Below are 25,213 nucleotides of genomic sequence, written 5' to 3'. Positions count from 1 at the left end.
TTTGTGTTTGTGCCCGGAGTTCCAGGGCCAGCTGGCTGAGGGGGCATCTCTCTAGAGTTTCACTGTGTGTGTGAGTGCCTTGTTATGGAGTGCATCTAGGTCACTTTCTTTTAGGTGGTTGTAGAACTTAAGTGCTCTCAGTTTTTATTTTGATTATGAGTGGGTATCGTCCTAAATCTGCCCTGCATGCATTATTTGGTGTTTTTCGCTGGGTACGGAGAATGGATTTGCAGAATTCTGTGTGTAGGGTCTCTGTTTGGTGTTTATCCCATTTTTCAAGGTCATGGTTTGCTAATGGTCCCCAGATCTCGCAACCATAGAGGGAAATTGGTTCTATCACAGAGTCCAGTATTTTAAGCCAGGTTTTAATTGGGATGTCTATTTTGATGTTTCTTGCTTTGTCTCTCAGGTCCTTTACAGCTTGGTTGTAGTTCCCTGTGCTGCTGATATTTAGGCCAAGGTACAGTAGGTATAGTTTTTTTGTTTGTTCTAGTGGGATTGTATTTAGGAGAAATTGGTGGTTTTGGCGGCTGGGCCTTTTTTGAAATATCATGATTTTTATAACATCACAAAAGAATAACTTAAAAGATAACTGAATAACTTAAAAGGCTCTACAATTTTCCTCGGCTACCATTCAGTGACATCAACGACATTACACTTCAAACAAAGAAAGTCAAACAATCACGATTACGAGACGGAATCTACAGACTAGTCTGATCCAAGATGTGCTTGCTTGACATTTCTGACTGGTAGGCCTTCTCATGGTAGGCCTTCTCCTCATGGTCCGAGTTGTGGTGGCCTGGGTTTATGTGGTCCAACTGTTCGATGGGCATTGTGGGGTTCTTGTATTCCGCGTATTCCACGATGGGGTACGTGACCACGGTGAGCAGCAGCACAGCCAGAAGGATGTACAGCTTGGTCTCCAGGCAAATGAAGGTGCTGTAGGCGAAGGCGATGACGAAACCCAGAGACTCCCACATGCGGTAGTTGGCAAACGCTGCCTCTTTGTCTCTGGGGAAGAGCACTCCATAGATGGCTGGAGAGAGAGAGAATCAACATAATAGGATCATAATATAATATAAAAACCAAATAAATGTATTTTTCTTTTTAAGTCGATGTGTTTTTTTCTTTAGATGGGAGGGAGAAACGGTTGGTAAGTTGAGAGTACAGATCGGGGTAACGAGATGAAACACTGCTCTCTGTCTGGAAGTAAACCGATGCCATAATTAACGCCATTGATGAACCACCTGGTCAGTTATAGAGATGTGCTGCTATTTATTTTGACACTGTCCTATAAATAATTCTATCTAAACCAGTAGTTCTCAACCAGTGGCTCGGGGGCCACCAGTGGTCCTTGTCCTTGAGGGGGTTCCAGGTGGTCCCCAGCTAAATGATGGAGAGTTGGTAACCAAGTGGAACCCGATAGATCTTTTAACTCTTGAGAGCGTAAAATGAAACCAAATGGACCCGTACGGGTCCATTTGGTTTCATTTTACGCTCTCAAGAGTTACATTATTGTTAAACATCTGCATTACTTAATTTACAAGAAGTCTACACGAGAATTTAGAACTGTTGTTTTCATCAACGACAACTAAATATTCTTTCGTTTTGGGTCTGAGAGGCTAAAATGTCATGAAATGGTGGTCCATCCGTGGCTCAAATGGCGAATAAACAATGGCCTTGATATGAAATAGGTTGAAAACCATTGATCTAAACTATATGAGATTTTATCATCCGAGGCATTTAGTTTTATTCTCACAGTTGGTCTGCGTTTGCCACACAGCGTCTGCCATGCCCCACAGCCCCGGGAACACGAAGAAGACGGGCAGCTGGTCGGGATGAGGCCTCCAGTACAGCAAGGCTATGATGCAGGAGAAGTTGATGGCCGCCGCTGCGAATGGAGAGACGTGGCATTGAGAAACCTCACTGCTCGTTGAATGAGGGTGAGTGTGATTCAGATTGGAAGTCTTAACTATACAAAATGTCTTTCAATTCATACTACAACTTATAATCCCCCCTGCGAAGGCGTTTCAAAAAGTATTTATTTAAAGACCTTTAAAGCCTCGGACAAAGCCAACTCAGCAGGTGACAACTCGTGACAATAAACACTTTTTTTTGGGCCGAACAGATAATTAGAAAGAGGGGAAAAAGGGCAGGGTACAACCATTTTTGTTGTTTTTCTTGATATTGCTGAAACCGATATGATGACCGGTTAATTAATCTAGCTGAAATGAAACATAGCAGAGCATTCTCAACTATGCATAGCTCTATAGATTAGCCTCGTTTACGCTCTTAACGGTATCTTTTATTCATGAACTTTACCTAGCAGGAAGAAAGGAGCTCTGCCTGTGTACATGGCCAACTTCCCGAAGACAATGGAGGACAGTGAATTGCAAGCCCCGAAGCAGATCATCACATAGCCAACAAAATGGATGCCCAGTGCACACGTGGCATAGTTCTGTAATGGAAACAAAGACATTTTATGCCGACCCCCATCTGAAAATATGCTGTTCCAGGGACTTCCCCCAGAAGAAGCAAGGTTTTGAGTTAAAAATGTTCGCTCTGAAAGAATATATATTCAAAGATTTGCACCACATTTTCAGGATAAAACAAATAAATAGCAGACCTACAAACTCGTAGTGCGGCACTCGAGCCACGCTATGAGCTTGTAGATCTGCTATTTTTCAATAGCTAAAGTAGCTACATATATGCTTAAAACACCAAAAGGGGGTTAATGGGTTTTGAACAAGCCTCGAAAACATCACTGCTCCTCCCCCCCCCCCAAACCTCAAATGACATCACAATTGTAGGCTCTACAGCACCGAACCCACTTTTATTGGGCTCTAAAATAGGAGTATGAATGGGCCCTAACAATCTCCCCCTCACCTTGGTGTACTCGCCGGAGAGGAAGCTCTGTTCAAAGCCACTGTACATGGTGAGAGGGATGAGGACGAGGAGCCGGCGGTCTCTGAGCAGCCGGAATGTGGCCAAGAAGGTGCTGCAGAACGGCTCCCGGTTCCCACGGAACTCCCTGGCCTGGCTTTGGTCAATGTTGTCCAGGAACACCGCCACGATGATCATGGCCAGCACCCCGACGCCTACAACAGGGAGAGATGGCTCTGGTCAATGTTGTCCAGGAACACGGCCACGATGACCATGGCTAGCACCCCGACGCCTACAACAGGGAGAGATGTTTTCTTTGAACATGGATCGTTGGAAAGAGACAAAATAAAAGGCATAAAATGATCATGATGTTACCGATGTAGGCCCCGACCAGCGTCTCGACCAGTTCTTGTGCTGGTTTGATGGTGGTGACGTTTGGCTGGATGTCACATACAGCCGCGCCACAGAGCTCCAACTGTTCGTCTGTGATGTTGGCTGGAAGACCACGTACATTTTAATTAGTCAAAACCATTAATTACTAGTCTGTCCAGAGGATGTTAAGACAGTGATAATGTAACACAACAACTGCCCTGTAATGAATCTTTCTTTACAAGGATCTTGTGAATCAAAGAGGTGAATCACATTTTGTAGCTGTTGTCTATTTGCGTTCATTCTAAAGGCGTGTTTTACTTGTGTACCTATTGTAGCATCCTGTTGGAATATGAGGGAGGACATGAGGTTGCCCCAGACTGCAGAGGACTGGAAGATGAAGAAGAACATGCCAAAGTATTGGTTGATGACATCGGCACCCTTCTTGCCCTCCTCGGCAGCCTGTAGATTACCAGTGATGGTCAGGTAGGCACATTTAGCCGACCATAGAGGCGATCCGCCCAAACCCAGGATCACAGAGGTAGGGATGAGTGTGTACCTGTATATATATATATGGGAGGAGGACAGGCACTCATTCATGACGATGTGTTGAACTTGAACATGATTTGAAGTTGAGGGTTAATCTATAGCAGGGCTTTTTTCTTTACTTGATAGCTACTTTCAAAATGACCAGTCAAGAAGATCTACCCGCCGAAAAAAGTATATTATACCATTGCTGAAAATAGTTTTAAATATGGAATATTGGAGGTGGCATTACATATAAGACAAATGTACATGGAATTGGAAATAGAGGGGGAGAAATGGAATAATCTGTAATGCTACTGACGTTGCACATCAACAAAATATTGCATTGTTTGAGCTTTTTCAGGCCCAAGTCACCTTAATTCAACTGGCAGATGCCAAAAATTGTAATTTTTATCCTTTTTTAGGGGCATGCCATGTGATCTACCTGCACAGCCCTTGTGATCTACTGGTAGATCGCGATCTACCTTTCGGGCACCCCTGATATTCTATACATTGTCGTATAATCTAGATTTATAGGACCATACTGCCCAAATCATTGTCTATTCACAGCTTCAGCCATAATGTTGTACGTAAACACTTTTCCCCCCTACATTTTACTGTTACTACCAAATACCTAAATGATTGAGTTAGTGTTGACTACACATTCATCCATTCATGCACATATTTCCATGCGGGCGGCATATGCTATGCAACCATGCAAGGAATCAACCTGCTCATCAGCAGGTCGAGGTTCAGTGTTAGCTCAAGGATACTTATTTATGTTTTTTTGCGGCTTTCGCCTTTATTTTATATTTTTTATAGAGGGACAGACAGTAGGCTGACAGGAAATGGGGAGAGAGAGATGGGGGAGTGACATGCAGTAAAGGCCGTCGGGAGTCGAACCCGTGGCACACTGCCAGACTCGGACTACCGGCGAAGGTGCCTGGACCGCTGAGCCACGGCCCAGACCAGCTCAAGGATACTTTGAAACTAACCCAGGGATACGACCAGGACCTTTGAAACTAACCCAGGAATAACACCAGGACCTTTGAAACTAACCCAGGAATAACACCAGGACCTTTGAAACTAACCCAGGAATAACACCAGGACCTTTGAAACTAACCCAGGAATAACACCAGGACCTTTGAAACTAACCCAGGAATAACACCAGGACCTTTGAAACTAACCCAGGAATAACACCAGGACCTTTGAAACTAACCCAGGAATAACACCAGGACCTTTGAAACTAACCCAGGAATAACACCAGGACCTTTGAAACTAACCCAGGAATAACACCAGGACCTTTGAAACTAACCCAGGAATAACACCAGGACCTTTGAAACTAACCCAGGAATAACACCAGGACCTTTGAAACTAACCCAGGAATAACACCAGGACCTTTGAAACTAACCCAGGAATAACACCAGGACCTTTGAAACTAACCCAGGAATAACACCAGGACCTTTGAAACTAACCCAGGAATAACACCAGGACCTTTGAAACTAACCCAGGAATAACACCAGGACCTTTGAAACTAACCCATGAATAACACCAGGACCTTTGAAACTAACCCAGGAATAACACCGCCAGGACCTTTGAAACTAACCCAGGAATAACACCAGGATCTTTCCAATTTCCAAACGGTCGTTCTACCTCCTGAGCCACTCCATTCTCCACTTGACTTCCCACTAGACTTTTCAAATGCATTAAAATGCAACGCTAATTACCAACACTTACAAGATCTTAGTTTCAGACTATACTATAAAAAAATCACACTTGTGTGAAGTGAGGGGCGCTCTTATCTAGCCTGGATACCAGACGAATCTGCCACAGGAAGAAAAAAAAATCCCTGGGGACTCCTGAATTACATTTTGCTCACCACAGAGTTGTGGGTCATTACAACAATATGTATTTAACTTTGGGTAAATAGTTGTTAGTTTTGAGTAATATGGGTGCCTGTTAGGTAGTAGGAACCTTTGTAACAGGTACTGCGTGACACAGGAACCTGTTAATGGTTGCACCTCTGTTTACATTTTGAGCTGGATAAGGCCTTGCAAACTCATTTAAGAAACTATTGCCCGAAAGTCTCCCCAGGCTCAAGCGCACCCTGTCATTTCCCATTTACAAGAAACATGGAAAACAATTTGTCGAATTTTCAAAACAAACCCATACCTCAGCTCAGAATCAAGTATTTGGCGGAATCCTAAATTGCATATTAATAAAGCTCCATTTGTATGGAAGGGATGGGTGAATAAGGGAATTCTTACTTTGGGCCACTTATACAAAGAAGAGACTTTAAAATCGTTTGATGACCTTGTTACAGAATTTGACCTTCCCAGATCTACATTCTGGCAATACATGCAATTAAGGCACTTACTATGTGGAATATTTGGTTCACCCAGAACTCCGCCTCAGCATTCTGAGTTGTTGCATGGCATCACCATGGTGTTTGGTACAGGTCACGAGGCCTCATTTTACTATTCTAACATCTTTCAATGATATTCAAGGATTTGAATATTGATATTGAAGAGGAGGAGTGGGATGAAATCTGCAGAAATTCAACAAAAATGTCTAAAGATACTAGAATCAAATTGATTCAATTTAAAATTCTCAACCGCTTCTATTGGACACCCTCACGGTTGCACAGACTGGGTCTTAAGGACACAGCTGAGTGCTGGAAGTGCAAGGATCCATCTTCGGTGGGCACCCTGGTTCACGCTTTGTGGGACTGTCCTGTAATTGAGAGTTATTGGAAACAAATTCATAATTGTATCTTAGAAATGACAACGGTTGATTTTCCCTTCTGCCCTAGGCTTTACATACTGGGTGACCCAAAGCAGGTTGCTCAATGCGATTATGTAGATTTCATCCTCACGGCTATCATGATTGGTAGACAGGTGCTAATGAGGGGTTGGAAAGCGTCAGGGAGTCCCTCGTTTCATGACTGGTTTGTGGAGTTAGGCAAGGTTGCAGCATACGAAGAAATGGCATATAGGAGGTCCGACAGACTGGACAAATATATACGGAAATGGGGAGGATACATAATGCATATTGCTGTCAATCCCATTGTGGTGTGAGCGCAACGTCTGTTTTTCTTTCTTGTTTTCCGTGAAAGTGTAAATTGATATTACCCAGGTGTAATGGCATTTATTTTTCCCTTTTTTATTATTAATTAGTTTTATCATTATTTTATTGTATTGTCTGTATTGTTTTATCTTTTCTGTAAAGATTTCGTTGTGTAATGTATTTATTATTTAATTGTCTAGTTTTGTTTCGTTTGTTGTCTTAATTGTTTGTGAAACTAAATTGAAAAAGCAATAAAAAATTGAATCATAAAAAACTATTGCCCGGTTGGATAAATTCATGGGGGTGTTAAAATGTGTGCTGGTCGTGTGTCATTGACCATCTAGAGCCTCTGTGATTTGTATAAATACACAGGCTCTTTAATTTCCAATACAACTGTAAAATCCAACAGACTGTTGGTGAAATAGAACACTATCTTTGTAGTATGTGTGAACATGCTGCGCTATGTGCTATTAGAATAAAGTATTAACGTACTAAAGTAGTAGTAGTAGTAACTTATTCCATTTGTTAGGATTATATCTATATGTGTTCCAACTTCCAACTTCACTGATGATGACCATTGTTCAAAGCATACCATGTATTATTTTGTTTTCCACACAATGGCGCAAAATGTGTTAAGATCATATCAGAGAAAGCCTGAAAGCACTCTGGCAGAGCTTCCTTCTACATGATTTTAAGCTCGTTTTAATTCATGGACAAAAGGCCTAAAGCCTTGACCACACCAAAGGGTCACCATGCAACTCCTTGGGTCCAAACGGTTGCACGGAGCTGCATGGTGACCCTTTGGTGTGGTTTGGGCCGTTGAATTCCATGCGTTGAATCACTTGGAACAATTAACTTACTTGGGACACAACGTGGGTCAACGTGCAACAGGACATATCAACGCTAAAACCGTCTAGACCCTTTGGTGTGGTTAGGGCTTTAGACAAAGAGAAGGACAGAGAGAGGAACATGACAGAGTGGTGTCTCACCATCCAGGATAGAGGTTTCCAAAGGAGTAGGAGACATAGCAGGCCATGCTGACCACGATGGTCCACTTACAGCCCAGGTTCTTGATCATTATGGGGGGCAGGAACATGGAGGAGACGATGATTGAGGCATAGATGACACTCAGAGATGCCACTCCCATCCCCTCCTCGGCGTTCAGACTGCTCTGGACAGGAGAGACACACACAACGTAATGGATGGAGGGGTGGATGATCATTAAATGCTCTCATTCTGTTGTTGATGTACTGATTGTACAGGAATAGAGCAATATATTGTCTGTGTAAACAGCTAAACACCGTAAACAAACAATCATCTCATTCTGGCCAATCACAATTTGCGTCCTCACTCGTCTTCACTTTACACAAACCCGGAAAGCTGGGCATAGGATGGGCTATAGCGCCCCTCAGAAAATAATTATTTATATTATTTATTAAGCTGGGCATAGCCCCTCAGAAAAATTATTTATACATACTTGGTATAGAAAGCTGGGCATAGCCCCTCAGAAAATTATTTATACATACTTGGTATAGAAAGCTGGGCATAGCCCCTCAGAAAATAATTATTTATTTATACATACTTGGTATAGACAGCTGGGCATAGCCCCTCAGAAAATAATTATTTATTTATACATACTTGGTATAGAAAGCTGGGCATAGCCCCTCAGAAAATAATTATTTATACATACTTGGTATAGAAAGCTGGGCATAGCCCCTCAGAAAATTATTTATACATACTTGGTATAGAAAGCTGGGCATAGCCCCTCAGAAAATAATTATTTATACATACTTGGTATAGAAAGCTGGGCATAGCCCCTCAGAAAATAATTATTTATACATACTTGGTATAGAAAGCTGGGCATAGCCCCTCAGAAAATAATTATTTATACATACTTGGTATAGACAGCTGGGCATAGCCCCTCAGAAAATAATTATTTATTTATACATACTTGGTATAGAAAGAATAGGTGGCGTCACACCACTGAAAGTAATAGCTGAAAACCTCCCAAGATGGTGCTACCTGTCCATTAAAGCAGTGGTTCCCACACTTTTTCATGTCAAGGACCCCCACATTGACACTGATGACCCCAATTTGAAAAAGATATGCCTGCAGGGACCCCCATAAGAGAAGATTTTTACGGCTCTAACAGTGATTCTCAACCCGTTTAATTTCAAGGACCCCCAGTTTGACATGCATTAGTCTACGGACTCCCATTTAATGGCATTCCTATCTCTGGGACCCCCGATTTATATTGTAAAATCAATGTTAATGTAACTCAGTGGACAAATGGACCTGTTAGGGTACATTTGGTTCCATTTGTACACTCTCAGAGTTACAGACCCATAAGGGTCCATTTGGTTCCAAACTATCATTTAGCTGGGAACATGGAACTCCCTCAAGGACCTCTGGGGGTCCCCAGACCCCACTTTGGGAACCACTGCATTAAAGGCCCAGGGACACAAAATATATTATGTTAATGACGTTTAGAAGATTTAGAACACTTTCCTGGGGGTCTTTATGTGTGTAATATGAGGTTTTAGATATTTTAGATTTTAGCAGTGAGCCCAGTGTCTCTGATCTCATGGACACTGGGCTCACATACTTCCTGGACTACAATTCCCATAATGCTTTGGTGCACTGCTCCTCCTTGTGGATAGGGTGAGGGCTGTCTTACTGAGACAACATGTAGTCCAGGAAGTAAGTGAGCCCAGTGTCCATGACATCAGAGACACTGGGCTCACTGCTAAAATCTAAAATATCTAAAACCACATATTGCGCACACAAAGACGCCCAGCAGGAAAGTGTTCTAAATCTTCTAAAATATATAAGTGTCCCATTAAACTCAATGGATGAGGCGAGGGGGGTCGCTCGTTCTATATACTTGGAGAGAGATGACCCATGGCTTTGATTTGACTGGATTCACCATGACAAAACATAAACTATAACTGTACAGATTCTCTTCCCGTACACAATGAAAGAAAATCTTAATTCTGAGTAAAACTCTTTAAAATAATATAAATTATATTTCCAAATTTAGCAACAACAAGGTATGATCTAGCTTCTAGGCTAAAATATATTACAATAAAATTAGAATGTAGATGTTGAACAGGTGTCTTGCTAGAAACAAATACTTTAATGGCTAAAAGTAAGGTTATGTTTAAGTAAAACAGAAGTAAAATTCTGGATTTTACTGTGCGTGTGATGTGACTCACATTCCATTATATATGTACTTTTGCAATTGTTCAAGCTCCAATGTAATAATGTAGACGCCAGTTTGCGTGTTTGAGTTGCTGCTGTCAACTTTAGACTATAGTTCAACAGATGACCTTGAATGAACCTCCCATCTCTGTTTGAGTCAACTTGTGAACTTACCTGTAGACTTTGCAGGCCTCCATAAGCTGTAAACAGTGACAGAAATCCAATGGAGACCACAAGCACATTCTTTAAGTTACGGTTGAACATGTTTTAGCTTCCTTTAGTAAATCCACAAGGAACTTCACCTTTAAAAAAATAAAGTATAATGTGGTTATAATAATCTACTGTAGCCTAGATATTCTCAGAGTAACAAGAATGAATCCAAGTGCAAGTCAAAAGGAACTTCTCTCTGGCGGAAACAAGCCTGTCTTTGATATAGTCAAAATGGGCCATATATAGTTCAAAGTTCACAGACTATCTGTTGTTGTTGCTGTTGTGCCATATTCTATTTTATGTTGTTAGGCAGATGAACCTTATCTTTCTTTTCATTATAAACCATTAAAGACGTAAGTAATTAACGTAAAGTAATTATCAACTAACAATAAACTTCTATCCTTCCCGGAACCAGTCGGGCCTTGCTGGCCTGCCCTTCCTCTCTCTCCCTCCTGTAAGTATCCATATGGGCTGGGTGTCCTTGGAAGCACAACACTTTAACAAAGACAATAAATCAAACCATACTCGTCGCTGTTGTGATTGTGGTCAGTCTGGTCAGCCACCAAGATGCAAAGGGCCCCCCCTCTTGTTTTTGGAGACCTACCTCTGGAAGCCTTATGGATGAACTGAGTCACGCAGAGGCTGAAGTATTGAACAGTGTACACATAACGTGCCTAGCTGATATGAAAACAAGGATAAGAACAGCATGAACAGGAACAGAGCATGCATCTCATATAATTGAGCACAGACAGTCCATGTCTCTGATAGACCGATACAGTAGTTGATGGTCATCATGGATTGGATGTTTATCATGGATATTAATGTGCTTACGTAGGTGATTGTTTTACACTGGGTCAAGCAGATTAGGTCATACAATCATAACTGTCGCCCATCCCTCTCTCCTCCTCTATTTCACACACCATTTTCTTCCCCTTCCCTATCCTGCTTCATGTAGGCTCAATCTTTAAATCCATTTTCTTCCCCTTCCCTATCCTGCTTCATGTAGGCTCAATCTTTAAATCCGGTTTTACCCTAGCTATACCCTGCTGCATTTAGGCTCAACTTTTTAAGTTCTGTTTGTCTTGGACCTCTTTGTGAGGGCAGTGACATACGAGAAGCAATATTTACATTCAGTTCATCCCCACCATAAGGGTGAGATAAGGCACTACATGTTTCCTAATCCATCCTGTAAATACACATAGGCCTACTATGTAACTGTACCACTGCAGGCATTGAACTACTTTGAGCGATCTGCACTACATGTAATGCGGAAATTGATTGTCATTCAAATAATCTTGTAGGGTGTGTGTGTGTGTGTGTGTGTGTGTGTGTCTTCTTGTGAACTTTACATTAGGTACTTATCAGCAGATTAAGAGTGTATAAATTATTGACTTTTACAGTTATGCCAAAGTGTAGTCACAGTACACGCTACGGCTAGATACTATCATGACTTCCAGTTCCAGCTAATGAACAGAAGCTTTGCTGTGAGGGTTAATGAAAGCAATATGGTCTGGAACCCAAAAGTCAGAGGAGTGCACAGATAGACACTAGGGGGTGCTAGAGCAACACCTGCCCTTGCCCTCTGGACAGCAATATACCTGATCTCCTTTGTAGCAGCTGGTAGGGAATTGGATAAATCCACTTTTATCAGATATCAGGCTTTATTAATCTTTATTAGCTCAGTCACTTGTTTGACATGCTACTCAGTCCCTACTGTCTATCTCCTACAGGTTGACATGCTACTCAGTCCCTACTGTCTGTCTCCTACAGGTTTCCTAGTCTGTCTCTCGTACACTGTCTCCCTCTCCGCTTTCCTACTTTCTGTCTCTCCTACACTGTCTCCCTCTCCGCTTTCCTACTTTCTGTCTCTCCTACACTGTCTCCCGCTCCGCTTTCCTACTTTCTGTCTCTCCTACTCTGTCTCTCTCTCAGCTTACCTACTTTCTGTCTCTCGTACACTGTCTCCCTCTCCGCTTTCCTACTTTCATTCTCTCGCTCTCTCCTCCACGGTCTCCCTCTTCCTACTGTCTGTTTCCTACACTGTTTCTTTCTCAGCAGCTTCCCCACTGTACATCAGACATTTATTTTTATTTTTGAGTGGTGCAGCGACTCCATTGCCCAGCAATGCGTGTCCCTGGCTGGGTCCGTACGAGCATGGAAATAGTGTTTTTTCACCACCAAGTGTCACTGTTGCGCAGCCTAACACACACACACACACACACACACACACACACACACACACACACACACACACACACACACACACACACACACACACACACACACACACACAATGACGCTCTAGCTAGCCTAAGCAACTGCCTACTCTGCCTGATGGCTGGGGTCTTATACTGTCTTCTCAGCTTTCCTACTGTCTGTGTCTCTTTTCTTCTCAGCTTTTTTTTTTTTTTTTTTTACTAAACTTTATCCCACGATTTTGTAACCCAGTTTTCTTTTTCACCCAGTGCCAATTATCTAATGTAATCCTGGGCCAACCTGGGGGGGCAGCGGACTGACCTCATGCCTCCTTCTATGCATGAGGAGTCCAAGCTGCTTCTTTTCACCTGACAGAGGGGAATTTCCCCGGACGTAGCGCGTGGAAGGGACACGTTATTCCGACCAGTTCCTTTCCCCTCCATCAGGTGCCCCGGCTGGCCAGGGGGAGGTAGTTTTAGAGCCTTTAGAGTTTTTTCTTCTCAACTTTCTGACCGTATGTTTGTCTCTCCCACAGTCAGCTTTCCTATACCTTTCTTACTATTTCCTTTTAAAGTCCAAACAATCACATACTGTACACACGCGTGTATGTGGATATCATCACAATTATAGTAGTAGTTCTTGTTAATTAATTACCGGTACTGTCATATCAATTAGCAGGCCACCCTGTTGTAAAAACACAGAAAGGCAAGGATCTGTGTAAGTATGTTTTATTAACTACAGTGTATGATAGCAGGTAGGCCTATACGCCATGCCCTTGGTTTTATTAACTAGTGTATGACTATGATAGCAGGTAGACCTATACACCATGCCCTTGGTTTTATTAACTAGTGTACTGTATGATAGCAGGTAGGCCTATACGACATGCCCTTGGTTTTATTAACTAGTGTATGATAGCAGGTAGACCTATACACCATGCCCTTGGTTTTATTAACTACAGTGTATGATAGCAGGTAGGCCTATACGCCATGCCCTTGGTTTTATTAACTAGTGTATGATAGCAGGTAGGCCTATACGCCATGCCCTTGGTTTTAGTAACTACAGTGTATGATGGCAGGTAGGCCTATACGACATGCCCTTGGTTTTAGTAACTACAGTGTATGATGGCAGGTAGGCCTATACACCATGCCCTTGGTTTTAGTAACTACAGTGTATGATAGCAGGTAGGCCTATACGACATGCCCTTGGTTTTATTAACTAGTGTATGATAGCAGGTAGGCCTATACGACATGCCCTTGGTTTTATTAACTAGTGTATGATAGCAGGTAGGCCTATACGACATGCCCTTGGTTTTATTAACTAGTGTATGATAGCAGGTAGGCCTATACACCATGCCCTTGGTTTTATTAACTAGTGTATGATAGCAGGTAGGCCTATACGCCATGCCCTTGGTTTTAGTAACTACAGTGTATGATGGCAGGTAGGCCTATACGACATGCCCTTGGTTTTAGTAACTACAGTGTATGATGGCAGGTAGGCCTATACGACATGCCCTTGGTTTTACTAACTACAGTGTATGATAGCAGGTAGGCCTATACGCCATGCCCTTGGTTTTAGTAACTACAGTGTATGATAGCAGGTAGGCCTATACGACATGCCCTTGGTTTTAGTAACTACAGTGTATGATGGCAGGTAGGCCTATACGACATGCCCTTGGTTTTAGTAACTACAGTGTATGATGGCAGGTAGGCCTATACGCCATGCTCTAGTCTAGGTCGTCCTCAGACGAGCCCTCCATCGTCGTTTCCAGTCATCCCGGTTCTCCATACATCTGGCCAGTTCGTTGGTACTTTGTGCTCCTGCGTCGTTCTTGAGTACATCCACGTATGTTAGTGTGGGACGTCCTCGTCCATCCCACAGCACAAGTTTGCTGGCTGGCAGCTCTTGGTGTCTTTGGCAGTGTCCTGCTAGTCTCATTCTCCTGGCTGCTATTTTCTGGCTCACCCTTGGCATTCCATCATACAGATTTGTGTTGGTAACATGTGTGCTCTTGTTGATGTTGAGTACTGCACGCAACATTCTGGTGTAGCACCCATCGAGAGACTTCTGCAGGGTTGGCTTCAAGGTCCAGCATTCACTGCCGTATAGGAGTACAGACTCTACCGTTGCGTAGAAGAAGCTGAGTTTGGTTTGACAGGGGAGGTTGGAGTTCCATACACTGGCCATGCCGTTTAGGGCCCTCCATGCAAGTGCCTTCCTCACTTTCAGGTCTTGTTCGGTTGAGTTGACCCATGAGCCCAGGTACTTGAAGTCATTGACTTCCTTCAAAGCAGTGCCTTCTGTTGTTGTTAGAGGTGGATGCTCTGATGGGATGTTATAGGTGATAACTTGAGTTTTCTTGGCATTCAGCCGGAGGCCAACCTTGGCACATTCTGATTCCACTCTGGTCAGGAGCTCCTGCGCTTGTTCCACGTGGTCAGAGAGCAGGCTGATGTCGTCCGCGTAGTCCAAGTCTGTCAGGACTACTGTTGGGTGTCCTCTCGACCTCCTTGGTGTTATGGTGAGGCCAAGGTCCTGCTCTCGTCCATTGATGGCCTTCCTTAATGCGTAGTCCAGGAGTACTATGACGAAGAGGAAGGGAGCTAGGGTGTCCCCTTGCATGCCCTTGGTTTTAGTAACTAGTGTATGATAGCAGGTAGGCCTATACGACATGCCCTTGGTTTTATTAACTAGTGTATGATAGCAGGTAGGCCTATACACCATGCCCTTGGTTTTAGTAACTAGTGTATGATAGCAGGTAGGCCTATACACCATGCCCTTGGTTTTAGTAACTAGTGTATGATAGCAGGTAGGCCTATACGCCATGCCCTTGGTTTTAGTAACTAGTGTATGATAGCAGGTAGGCCTATACGCCATGCCCTTGGTTTTCTTGTAAGTCATCATCGTGTTTTACACTGGATGGGGGCTGGGCAGCAACCACAACTGTAAACGATAGTCAGTGATGTGAATAACACAATTTGGACTGTAATGCTACAAAGTAGCTAGGATACCAGCTAAACAACAAACCTAGCATCTGGTTAATACTTTTCTTGTCATTTGGAACAGGACCCACAACGGCACCAGGTTGTTGTTGATGGAAAGAGATGGCCGCATTTAAGTCAAAAGTATCACAACTAAATGTGATTGTTCCCAACAAGAATTGTACATTTTATAGGGCAGCCTTGGTTGGCTAAACCTTTTTTATAGTGACCAGTAGAGGGAGCCAGATTCACATGTTACGTGTGTGTTGTCTTTAAAATAGTTCAACTAGCCAATCTACATCGACACGTTGTGAGCTTGTAGAACAGCTATTTGAACTATTTTAAAATAGTAAAAAATGATGAAAAATAAGTTTAGGGATAAGGGGTGACGCAATATATAGCTGCTACTGTTTTCTACCTCTTTCCTCCAACTCACCTGTTCTAGCGTGAGTCCTGTTCAGCAGCCCAGCCCTCAACACTGCCTCACCATCCCATTGGTCACCCCTCAACACTGCCTCACCATCCCATTGGTCCTCCAATGGGAGGTCTATTGCTTTACTAGAGAACTCCCATATGAGACGGTTGATACAGTATGAACTTTACTCAACTGAATAGACGACACTTAAAGACATTTTTTGCATGTGTGGAGTAAGGATTGGAAACATTGCACCTGCTGGCGGTTCAAGCCAGTCAAAAGCAAAAGTAGACAAACCACTTTGGCTGCCTGTCTGTCGTACATTACATGCATGTGGGTGTGTCACTGTGTGTGTGTGTGTGTGTGTGTGTGTGTGTGCTTGATTTTGAAAACACACAAGACGTCTGGTGTTGCTTAGAGATCCTCCTATCGTCGCTGTCAATTTATTTCTGAATTTGTAAAAAAAGATTAATCAATAAAAAATCTAAAATTCAACAAACAGAACGTTAAAAGAGATCACATCTGCTAAAAAGTGATATTGTTAATAAAAACACAATGAAGAGACGAAAACAATCACAACACGAGGCAGAATCTACAGATTGCTCAGAGCTGTGATGTGCTTGCCTGACTCTTCAGACTGGTCAGACCTATGTAGCTAGGCCTTCTATTCTCATGGTCGGAACTCTCGCAGGCAGGCGCTTCGATGGACATCACAGGGTTCTTGTATTCCTCGTATTCCACGAAGGGGTACGTGACCACGGTGAGCAGCAGGACAGCCAGAAGGATGTACAGCTTGGTCTCCAGGCAAATGGAGGTGCTGTAGGCGAAGGCGATGACGGCACCCAGGGATTGCCACACGCGTAAGTTGGCAAACGCTGCCTCTTTGTCTCGGGGGAAGAGCACTCCATAGATGGCTGGAGGGAGAAGGAAAGAAAGAACATACCCTCAGGCTTCATAATTCAATATTTCCAAAGTATATCTCAAATGAAACTAAAAACATACAGGATCTAATTAAAACTAGTTTTATTCTCACAGTTGGTCTGTGTATTCCACACAGCGTCTGCCATGCTCCACAGCCCAGGGAACACGAAGAAGACTGGCAGCTGGTCGGGATGAGGCCTCCAGTACAGCAAGGCTATGATGCAGGAGAAGTTGATGGCCGCCGCTGCGAATGGAGAGACGTGGCATTGAGAAACCTCATTGCCTTTTGTGGCTTCGAGTGAAACAACTTTTAAATTGGGTTCCATACTCATCTTTTCTCAACCTTTTCCTGTCTCTGTCTGTGGTTTTACTCTTCCAAGGAAGATTAAATAATTCAGTATCCTTGATTAGTTAGCCATGCAAAGCACCGCTAGTGTAGACTTATTGTAAAAGAGACGCTCCATTTGTCTTTTACTGTATGTTTACAGTACTAGTCCTTACCCGTTCGTGTACGGTATATGCACACCAAATGATGTACAGTGTGGGTAATATGATTTATTAGATCATATTATTGATGTCTGGTCTGGTCTCAGAGGCACTCATTTTCAAGTGAAGTTTATGGGGAAAACTTTTAAGAGGGAGGACAGGAGTCTTGCGCCATGCCCGAGTTGCCTCACTGCATGTGCGCTGCACAGCATTGAATCAACATCAGACGAGAGAGAAAGCGTTACGTGAGCGTGTGTCACCAGCGTAGGGTCCATTGCCTAACCTGGACTAACCGCAGTCAGTTTAGAGCTTTAGAGAGTCTAACTTCGAAGAGAGGGGGCGAAAAAACAACAAAAACAACAAAAGATAGCCTACTTTGGCAGCCCTTGTGCATGCACATTTCTGTTAGTAGCAAACCACAGCATGCAAGCCGCCTTTTGTTTTCAATGGTCAATTAGCACGTGGCCAACCGGCAAACTGGGCTGTCCTTGAGAATCACTGCTAGAACTGTAAAAACCTCTTATGGGGGTCCCGGGCATACCTTTTATAATTAGTGTCAATTTGGGGGTCCTTGACATGAAAAAGTTTGGGAAACACTGCTTTACGGTTCAAGGCAAAACTTAAAGTGGGCTGTTATAGCACCACTGTGAGCCGGCCGACAATTCTTTTTCAATTTTATTATGAATCTCCTACCAGTTTTTGTGAATATAGTTCTCACGGTCTCCTAGTAAAAAATACTTGAATTCGCATTAGAAGTCAATGGAGATAATGTCACTAATACATTTAATAAACAGAGTTAAATTTGTTAAATTGAAAAAAGGGCCTCGTTAAAACTCCTTGGAGACTGCTGGCTTGTAGGCGCTGGGCACTGGATGCCAGACAAAATGAACAAAAAGTGACCTCCATAATATAATGGCCTTGCCTGTGTGGAAATTCAGAGCCATTGGTGAAGCCAGCGAAGAGCAGAGCAACGACATTGCTTCCTACAGACAGACATTCATTCATACATTCCCTTAATTATATTTACAGTATCTGTCACACTGTGAGCATTTTAGCAACCTCTGGTGGACACATTTGGGCATGACCCTGGTCATGGACTTGGATTTTACCTAGGAAGAAGAGAGGAGCTCTGCCAGTGTGTATAGCCAACTTCCCAAAGACAATGGAAGACAGTGAATTGCAAGCCGCATAGCAGATCATCACAAAGCCAACATAATGGATGCCCAGTGCACAAGTGGCATAGCTCTGTAATGGAAACAAAAAATATTAAAATACATGACGACATAAGTTCTCTTGGTTTTAAAACAAGCTGTTTTTCCTCTTCACAAGGAAACCAAGCCCTTCACCTTGGTGTACTCGCTAGAGAAGAAGCTCATTTGAAAGCCGCCGTACGTGGTGAGAGGGATGAGGACGAGGAGCCGGCGGTCTCTGAGCAGCCGGAATGTGGCCAAGAAGGTGCTGCAGAACGGCTCCCGGTTCCCACGGAACTCCCTGGCCTGGCTTTGGTCAATGTTGTCCAGGAACACCGCCACGATGATCATGGCCAGCACCCCGACGCCTACAACAGGGAGAGATGGCTCTGGTCAATGTTGTCCAGGAACACGGCCACGATGACCATGGCTAGCACCCCGACACCTACAACAGTTTCAACCCCAGGGGAGAGATATTTTATTTTATTTTAAGATGGATCATTGGAAAGAAGATTATTCAGAGATAGAATGACCTCCAGCATTATGAAATAAATACAATAATAATAATGAATACGAAATAAAGACAACATAAGCATAAAATGATCATGATGTTACCGATGTAGGCCCCGACCAGCGTCGTGACCAGTTCTTGTGCTGGTTTGATGGTGGTGACGTTTGGCTGGATGTCACATACACCTGCTCCACAGAGCTCCAACTGTTCGTCTGTGATGTTGGCTGGAAGACCACATACATTTAATTAGTCAATATTGTACTTATTTGACAATATTGTACTTACCTGTATAAATAAATGTAATTATAAAACTAGGAATACCACATTGTGGCTGTGTGCCTCCCGCTCCAACCAGGCATCAGAGCCTATGGTGGTACATACTGTACATCATACTGTACATCACACTGTACATGCCTCAATCACTCGGCTATTGGCACCCTAGACTTTGACAACCTATTTCTAAACAATCCTTGAGTCTAAAGTAGACAATTGTGCCAAATGTCATGAAATTCCTTCAAGGCGTTCCTTAGATATTTCTTTCACAATGTTGGAACAGACGGACAGACAGACAGACAACCGGAAACATAATGCCTCCGGTCTAGGCTACTGTCGGCAAAGGCATAAAACTATAACAAGTTTGCCTGTGATTAAGTAGCAAGTACATTAATTCACAATTTAAACCAAGCATGATGTTTTTGGCAGTTGATGCTACTTAAGCAGCCAGATTCACCCAGAAAGTTAACCAATAACCATTTTAGTGGTTGTAATTTGTGATTATGATGAAGAACTTCAACATTTTACCATGATGGGAACGTCCAACGATGGTGCAATTGTCAATCAAGTGTTTCTGAATGGGATTCTGAATAAACTTAACTGCAATTGAAATCTTAACCTACAACTAATGGCAATGAAGCATATTTTACATGTACCTATTTTGGAGTCCTGTTGGAATATGAGGGAGGACATGAGGTTTCCCCAGACTCCAGAAGACTGGAAAATGAAGAAGAACATGCCAAAGTATTGGTTGATGACATCGGCACCCTTCTTGCCCTCCTCAGCAGCCTGTAGATTACCAGTGATGGTCAGGTAGGCACATTTAGCCGCCCATAGAGTTGATCCGCCCAAACCCAGGATCACAGAGGTAGGGATGAGTGTGTACCTGTATATATGGGAGGAGGACAGGCATCCATTCTTGTCATTTGTTTCTTTAGCCCTCTTTGCTCCTACCGTATGTTCTGAAGCTAATGGCTACTTTATTGGTTTCTGCTGCCATCGGTGTATGAATGTGTGTGTGAATGGGTGAATTGATGCACAATCTCTGTAAAGCGCCTTGGATAAAGGCACTATATAAATGCACCATTTACCATTATTGTCACATGGTTGTATGGCTTGATGAAAATACATTATTGTCAATGGTTGAGTTAAGTGTAATTTAAGGCTTCAAGGACCATACTGTAGATTAAATGTGAATTTTACATTTATTTATTTTTTATATTAAAAAGCATATCCCTTATTTCAAGACTTATGTCAACTATGCTTCCATAACTTTTTGTTTAAACTTTTTAAAATCTTTTAAAATAATATATTTTTCTAATAAGGTAACAAAAAGGATATTTACTCGCGGCGGATAGATGACAGACAGACGGGCAGGCAGACAGACAGACAGAGGTTGGTTGAGTCATACAACCTATCTCAAACCCTCACCCTAACCTCCCACAGGGCAGTACACCTAAACCTAACCTTAACCCTCTCCCAACCCTTAACGCACCCCTCACCAACCTTAATCCGGTCATTTTAATGCACCCCTCACCAACCTTAATCCGGTCATTTTAACGCACCCCTCACCAACCTTAATCCGGTCGTTTTAACACACCCCTCACCAACCTTAATCTGGATGTTTTAACACACCCCTCACCAACCTTAATCTGGACGTTTTAACACACCCCTCACCAACCTTAATCTGGTCGTTTTAACACACCCCTCGCCAACCTTAATCTGGACGTTTTAACACACCCCTCACCGACCTTAATCTGGACGTTTTAACACACCCCTCACCAACCTTAATCTGGACGTTTTAACACACCCCTCACCAACCTTAATCTGGTCGTTTTAACGCACCCCTCACCAACCTTAATCTGGTCGTTTTAACACACCCTTCACCAACCTTAATCTGGTCGTTTTAACGCACCCCTCACCAACCTTAATCTGGTCGTTTTAACACACCCCTCACCAACCTTATGTCTAACCAATGCTATGTCTAACCAAAGGATGCCTCCGGGTTGGTGTCTCACCATCCAGGATAGAGGTTTCCAAAGGAGTAGGAGACATAGCAGGCCATGCTGACCACGACTGTCCACTTACAGCCCAGGTTCTTGATCATTATGGGGGGCAGGAACATGGAGGAGACGATGATGGAGGCATAGATGACACTCAGAGATGCCACTCCCATCCCCTCCTCCGGATTCAGACTGCTCTGCACAGGAGAAATACAAGGTAATGGATGAAACGGTAATAGTCAAGAGGTGCACGCACATCCACACATTTCAAAGGGTGCAGGATCCAAAAGAAGTAACTAAGAAAGGAGAGAGGAGATCTGCACACACGTTTTAAAAGCTCCCAAAATAATGTATTAACAACAGAGCGGAAAACAATACGTTTGGGCCTCAGGGGCCTTCGTCAGGTATACTCGTACTCAGTATACCTGAAGAACACTCTGCTGTGTGTGAATGAACCTCCCAAACTCTGTTTGAGTCAACTTGTGAACTTACCTGTAAACTTTGCAGGCCAGCATAAGCTGTAAACAGTGACAGGAAGCCAACGGAGACCACAACCACGTTCTTTAAGTTACGGTTGAACATTTTAATCCCCAAGGAACTCCACCTTTAACAAAGATAAAATAATTAGGCTATAGCAATAGTAGTAGTAGTAATAATAATAAACTGTATAATATTATAAATCAGATTCACAGAGTGAATCAAATTCAATGGAGCCTCTCGCTGGTGTAAACATGTCTTTGATATCGTCATATTTGGGTTCAAAGTTCATAATTGTAATGTCTCTCCTACAGTCTTCTGTCCAGTTCTAAAGTTCCAAATGATAAATCACATACAATAAACATGTAGCATATGTTATCATTATCGTTATCACAATATCATAGGCATGATGACAAATATGTGTTGATTACATTGACAAAATCTTGTCTTAGGTATTGATAAATTTGTACAAACTGCAAAGGCCTGAAATGTTGGGATTACTGGAACATGAAATAAGTGAGGCATGATAGATTCATTGCTTTTCCCCTCTCTATGTGGTCCTCCCTATGGGTTGCTCTTGTGTAACACTGTAGTAACATTCACTCCTAGGACAATACCATATTGATATTGACTCTCACGTTGTAGGCCTACTAGTAATATTCTACTGTTATCACCAGTGTAGGCATATACTTTACACAAATCCTGTGGAAATTGAAAGATTCAGGGGGCAGAACATTCTAGGGAAGTCATCACTGGAGTTCAGTCCAAGTCAGAAAGTATCATAATAGAATGCATGCAAGTCATATAATATACATGCAATTGTTCCCGAACAAGAATGTGAATTTAAGATGTCAGTCTTTGCTCAACCGTTTATAAAGTGTTCTGTGAAGTGACCAGCAGAGGGAGCGAGAGTCCACATAATGAATAAGTAGAGGCCACACACGCACCTGCAGCTAGAATTGAATGGCCACGTAAAGCATAATAATGCAATGTAAACAAGTGTAATGCTTTATGGTGTCTTCCACACAGTTAACAGTTTTTGTGCTTGAAATGTAGCTACCTAGGAAATAGTACATAGGCCTACTGTTAATACATCTTTCAATCAATCAATCATTTATAGGACACCATAGGGGCATCTGCTTCTGGGAGCATAGCCATAGCATCTGTTTTTAGGAGGAGATATGCACCTGTACAGTGTAGCTACACTGAAGTGAAGTTCGACGGGTAGCTCGTAAAGTGTTGCTTGCTATAGTCCAGTAAAAGTAGCCTAGTAGCCTACTAGAGCTTTTTGCGAGGTCGTGGAGACTCCATTGCACTCCCAACAACTACTGTATTACTTTTATGTGTCCTTATGATGATTTCGCAACCGTATCCGCCCTCTCTGCAACGTCGCTTATACGACTACGAGTAGGGGGCATGTCTGCAGACGTGGAGCATTCGAGATTCCTGAGGAGTTGCTCTGATGCTCTCTCTGTGTGGTTCCTCCACGCTGTTTATTTTGTGGCAGCTTCTTCATCACATTTCAGAACATGTGCCACACCGTTTTCCTTGATAGCAAATATGGGTCTTTCCCACGCTTTTGTGTTTCCCATAATTATTCTGAGAAATTGTGCAATTGTGCATCAGACACGTGCAGGGCGGGGGGGGGGGGGGGGGGGGGGGGGGGTAGGGGAGCTTAAGCACCTGCCCTTTCTCAACAAAACAAAACAAACTAGAAAAAGTGCCCTTCTGGGCACAGGTCTCCACCAGGATAGGAATGTAGGACATTGCAGCTTGCCTTCATCTGGTGGTTGGATAAAAGGGCAACAAAAGTAAATGAACTTTGGAAGCCAATCTTAACCAATCAGGATGGAGTCTGAGAAATCTGAAAGACCGGTTTCGTTGAATGGCTCTAGAGAGACTGTGTACCAATTTGCGTGATGTTTGGACAAAATCTGTAGGTGTACTGTGCAAAAACTTGTTTTGCACAAAGCGGCCTCCTGGTGGCGCTATAACAGGCCGTTCTGGAATGTTTGGGGCAGAGGTTCATCTTTGGCATCCAGGGAGTGTGTGTGCAAAATTTGGCATCGACCGGGTTAACGGTGGCCGAGATTAGCTGCTCACGGACACACACACACACGGACGGACGGAGTGCAAAACATACTCTCCCCCATGCCTTCGGCCTGGTGGAGACAAAAAGAAAAAAGAAAATTGAGGGAAAGGGCAAAAAAGTTGTTTTGTTTGCCACATAAGGACATGTGTGTGTGTGTGGGGGGGGGGGGGGGGGGAGGGGGTGTGGGGACCAATACGAGCTTATGTGGGGGCCAATAAGGGCTTGTGGGGGGGCAAATAAGGGCTTATGTGGGGGGCCAATAAGGGCTTGTGTGGGGGGCAATAAGGGCTTGTGTGGGGGCCAATAAGGGCTTGTGTGGGGCCAATAAGGGCTTGTGTGGGGGCCAATAAGGGCTTGTGTGGGGGCCAATAAGGGCTTGTGTGGGGGCCAATAAGGGCTTGTGTGTGGCCAATAAGGGCTTGTGTGGGGGCCAAAAAGGGGGGGGGGGGCAAATAAGGGCTTATGTGGGGGGCCAATAAGGGCTTGTGTGGGGGGGGGGCAAATAAGGGCTTGTGTGGGGGGCAATAAGGGCTTGTGTGGGGGCCAATAAGGGCTTGTGTGGGGGACCACTAAGTGCCATTGGCCCTTCAAGACGAACATTTGACAAGTAATGATAAATTCCACTATCATAATGAATTATCTTTTAATCTGCCATCAGTCAGTTTTAGTTTCAGACTAATGAGAACATATTGCTTATTTGTCCAATGACATGAAATGGCACAAGGGAAGGACTCCATAAAAAGACCACCCTCAAAAATTGGCGCGCGCAGACATGCGCAGACATGTGCCCTTTTCTGGACTTTGAGCCCCTGCCCCCCCAGTGCTCTCTGCACGGGCCTGTTGTGCATACATTTCTGGTGTATTATCTTCTTTTCTGCCTTGACCTCAGTGGCTGCATTCTACATCTCCTCAAGGGGGGTTCCACCCCAGGTTGTCTTTCTGGTGTATTTTCTTGGCATTTTCTACAATGATTATGACATAGAAAATAAAACATATGCAATGTAATATTAGATTAAATATGTTTAAGACTGAACTTAACTTAAGTGCCTCATGGTGGGGTAATTTCTACCTGAAACAATTTGCTTTGACACAACAGTTCATTATGTTGACGGCAAGAAATTTTACTTTTACATGCAAAAAAACATATTTCTGTGAAGAATACATGCTTACCATACAGCACAATGAGGTCCTCTCCTCCATGGCAAGTGGGAAATGGGAGGGGCTTCAAAATATAATGGTCACATGACCACAAATGTGATGTCTCAGTTTACCCAGTGTCTCACATTACCCCCGTCTCCCCTACACAGACTAAGCAAACATTGGCAACTCATAATATAAAAATAAGCATATCTTTGTGGTGCTTATTATTGAAACTTGTTGTTTATGATGACTTTGTCATGTTTGCCGTCTTGAGATC

The 25,213-nt window shown here is 43.2% G+C and overlaps 2 protein-coding genes across 2 annotated transcripts; both read right to left on the bottom strand.

The window, feature by feature from the left end:
* Positions 1-701: 701 nt before the first annotated feature.
* On the bottom strand, positions 702-10,308 carry LOC310876900 (protein unc-93 homolog A-like; the record flags this gene model as incomplete). Its single annotated transcript, XM_083790550.1, has 8 exons — positions 702-1,036; positions 1,760-1,891; positions 2,323-2,458; positions 2,887-3,098; positions 3,259-3,378; positions 3,582-3,811; positions 7,833-8,014; positions 10,219-10,308. 8 exons carry the CDS (start codon positions 10,306-10,308, stop codon positions 702-704), a joined length of 1,437 nt encoding a protein of 478 aa, XP_083646676.1.
* A 6,138-nt stretch (positions 10,309-16,446) lies between these two features.
* On the bottom strand, positions 16,447-21,809 carry LOC310876899 (protein unc-93 homolog A-like; the record flags this gene model as incomplete). The annotated part of the gene is made up of 8 exons (XM_083790549.1): positions 16,447-16,757; positions 16,877-17,008; positions 18,360-18,495; positions 18,597-18,808; positions 19,056-19,175; positions 19,881-20,110; positions 21,243-21,424; positions 21,720-21,809. The coding sequence occupies 8 exons, from the start codon at positions 21,807-21,809 to the stop codon at positions 16,447-16,449; spliced, it is 1,413 nt and encodes a 470-aa protein (XP_083646675.1).
* Positions 21,810-25,213: the final 3,404 nt, after the last annotated feature.

The sequence above is a fragment of the Protomyctophum parallelum genome, assembly GCF_964188405.1.
Source record: "Protomyctophum parallelum genome assembly, chromosome: 19".
NCBI lineage: Eukaryota > Metazoa > Chordata > Actinopteri > Myctophiformes > Myctophidae > Protomyctophum > Protomyctophum parallelum.
Note: the sequence above shows the minus strand (reverse complement) of the source record. Positions and strands in the feature narration are given on the sequence as shown.